General features: G+C 36.9%; 1 protein-coding gene across 1 annotated transcript; it reads right to left on the bottom strand.

Annotated features, from left to right (window-relative positions):
* Positions 1-799: 799 nt before the first annotated feature.
* LOC123528995 (histone-lysine N-methyltransferase SETMAR-like) lies at positions 800-2,195 on the bottom strand. Its single transcript, XM_045309139.2, has 2 exons — positions 2,062-2,195; positions 800-1,582 (listed from the first exon to the last, which is right to left on the bottom strand). The coding sequence occupies exons 1-2, from the start codon at positions 2,143-2,145 to the stop codon at positions 827-829; spliced, it is 840 nt and encodes a 279-aa protein (XP_045165074.2). The 5' UTR covers positions 2,146-2,195; the 3' UTR covers positions 800-826.
* Positions 2,196-2,548: the final 353 nt, after the last annotated feature.

Raw genomic sequence — 2,548 nt, 5'->3', positions numbered from 1 at the left:
GCCTGGCTAATTTAAGAAAGAACACTTGACTTTAGAGATTCAAATCATCTTTAACACAATTTACAAATAACCGTACCGAGGACGTAGTCACGGTATCAACAACCCCTCAGCAGTATTAATAAAAAGATAAAATAAAAAGCAACAAGATCCTTTGCAAGCATAGAACACAACCAAGATAAATAACAGCAGACTCGGTTTAATCGAGTCTGTACGCGTACAACACCCCTCACGCCCTCTAACATCGGCTTAAGCGGAATTCTATACACCGAAAGTACTCCATGATCCCAAAGGACCAGAAAATATATCAATACCGAGTCTTAAGTATGGTAAGACTTCTTGCAGCTGCCAAACGGCACTTAGATAGAACGCAACCAAGCAAAATAATAGCAGACTCGGTTTGATCAAGTCTATTCACGAGAGGTAATAAAATGTGCGACACACCAGACATCCCCTAGGACCGGCTTAAATTAAGCGGAATTCTAGTATAGTAAACTTGTATGTACTCCATGATCCGAGAGATACTTATTCTGAATCATTTGCTAGAGCCTCCATGGCCCAATTGGTCTTGGGCTTTCATGTATGGAAGCAAACCTGCTGCCTTGCGAAAGGTCAGTGGTTCTGACAATGTACTCAACTGCAACTAAATAACCATCTGACGATTATTCACTACTCGAGGTGTCACCAGACCATTGATCGTCTCAATCTCTTACCGTTAACTTAAAACCATAGTCATGGATGATTCCAGTTTCATATCGCAAGGCTGTATATTTATCCGGAAGTGAAAACATTATTTAGCCAATACTTTTTAAAATTTAATTAACATCCTCTATTTCAATACAGAAAGATCAAAAGGAAGAAATCCCTTACATGCGTCAGACTTGCATTTACAAATCTTTTTGTCCCCCTCTGTATTTCTTTGTAACTGGTCATCATTTTGGCCATAGTCATATGTCAACTCTTCATTTGCACAGATATCACGTGCAGTAAATAAACAAACCTTTGGCACAAGATTATGCACGCGGACAGGATATATCGACAGATTCGGTTCACAAGAATGACTTATGAATCTCCCAACATTACCAATTTTACAAGGATCAATGTAAGTGGTATGAATACCGGATGTGAAATGTTCATTCAACACAAAAATATAATTCATATCATCTTTATTTTGTTTTTCTGCCCTTCTTTTAGCTTCCTCACGCGTAAGAACTTCCCCAGCATATTCGCAAACAAATTTTCCACATTCTATAGGTTCCAGAGTACGGAGACATAAACCTTTATCCTCGACCCAGAACACTTCAAGTCGGGTAGTTATACCATGCTGCACAACTCTGTTAGTGCACGAACTGGAGCACGTACAGAGTGAGTTACACTCATTAAATACAGTAATCTCCTTTTTTGAGGATGGCATTTTGTGAAGTCTTGCATCAGCCGTATATGAAGATCCATATGTCATGCACGTGCATTTCGTGTTTACTGATATATCACATGATTTTCCAGGACAGGTGCAACCCTGAAGCTGGTCTTCAAAATCCATGGTGTATGTACCAGGCCCAGGAATATTACAGCAGACATACTGAAACTGAAATTGAAACTTCATGTTCATGTTTACCTTGCGAATAATTGTATCAATTGTACTTAAAAGAGAAGTGTTCAAAATGTTGTGCAAACATAAAGATTAAAATCATAATTTACACATATTCTATTATTAGGACATTAATTAGTTTAGCAATAAATACTCTTTGTGTTATGTATCCACGTGAAATCTATTTATATGGAATTTCTTAGTAACTTTTTATATGGAATTTCTTAGTAACTTTTAGAGAGTATTCAGAAAAAGTTTTCCCGACTTTGGTTTTGCATTCCTACAGTACAGGCCTCAGCGTTGACCAGCCCACAAAATAACTGGTCAACAGAAAAATCAAAGCGAAATAGTATATAACTGCATGGATGCTGCCTAATATAGTGGTATCTGCCCTAATACGTTTAACGCCAGCTGATTTAATTGACGGCGAATAGAAATGTCAATGGAGAAATAGCAATATTGAAAATCTTACATACATTTGACAGTTTTGTCTGCAGTTTTACATCTTCCAAATTGATAGGAAAGTTCTCAGATCCGCATGAAATATCTATTTTCGACATTTGATAATTACGGGAACTTTTTATCCCAGTCACCGTTTGTCAGGGAGCATCTCAAAAGTTTTGTTTTTTCAGGCGCGTACCGATGCGGATTTTACAAGTCCGTTGATACTCAAAATGTAGCAGCACTTCATATGTTAGTAATGTGTGCTTCAAATTGACACTACTAATTTAAAGCTACTGGCCCACAGTTTGGGTGAATTTTTTCAACATGTTCATTTCCATCAAGTTTGGCATAGAATGATATAGAATCTACTGTATACTGAAAAATGATAAAGTATAGGTGAAAATAAAAGTCAGACAGATCTGTTGGTAAAAACTGCAAGAAGAATGTAAATTTTCTGCATTATCTCAAAAAACATTGAAACGGTTTACTACTTTCTGCAGAATATATTTGGTTATTTAC

This window comes from Mercenaria mercenaria, chromosome 13, assembly GCF_021730395.1.
Source record: "Mercenaria mercenaria strain notata chromosome 13, MADL_Memer_1, whole genome shotgun sequence".
NCBI classification, from domain to species: domain Eukaryota; kingdom Metazoa; phylum Mollusca; class Bivalvia; order Venerida; family Veneridae; genus Mercenaria; species Mercenaria mercenaria.
Note: the sequence above shows the minus strand (reverse complement) of the source record. Positions and strands in the feature narration are given on the sequence as shown.

Excerpts from the sequence above, each read along its gene's own strand:
- LOC123528995 (XM_045309139.2), bottom strand. The coding sequence starts at position 2,145 with ATGTCGAAAATAGATATTTCATGCGGATCTGAGAACTTTCCTATCAAT. Across the intron at positions 1,583-2,061 it reads TGCAGACAAAACTGTCAAAT|TTTCAGTATGTCTGCTGTAA; the intron begins GTATGTAAGATT and ends TTTCAATTTCAG.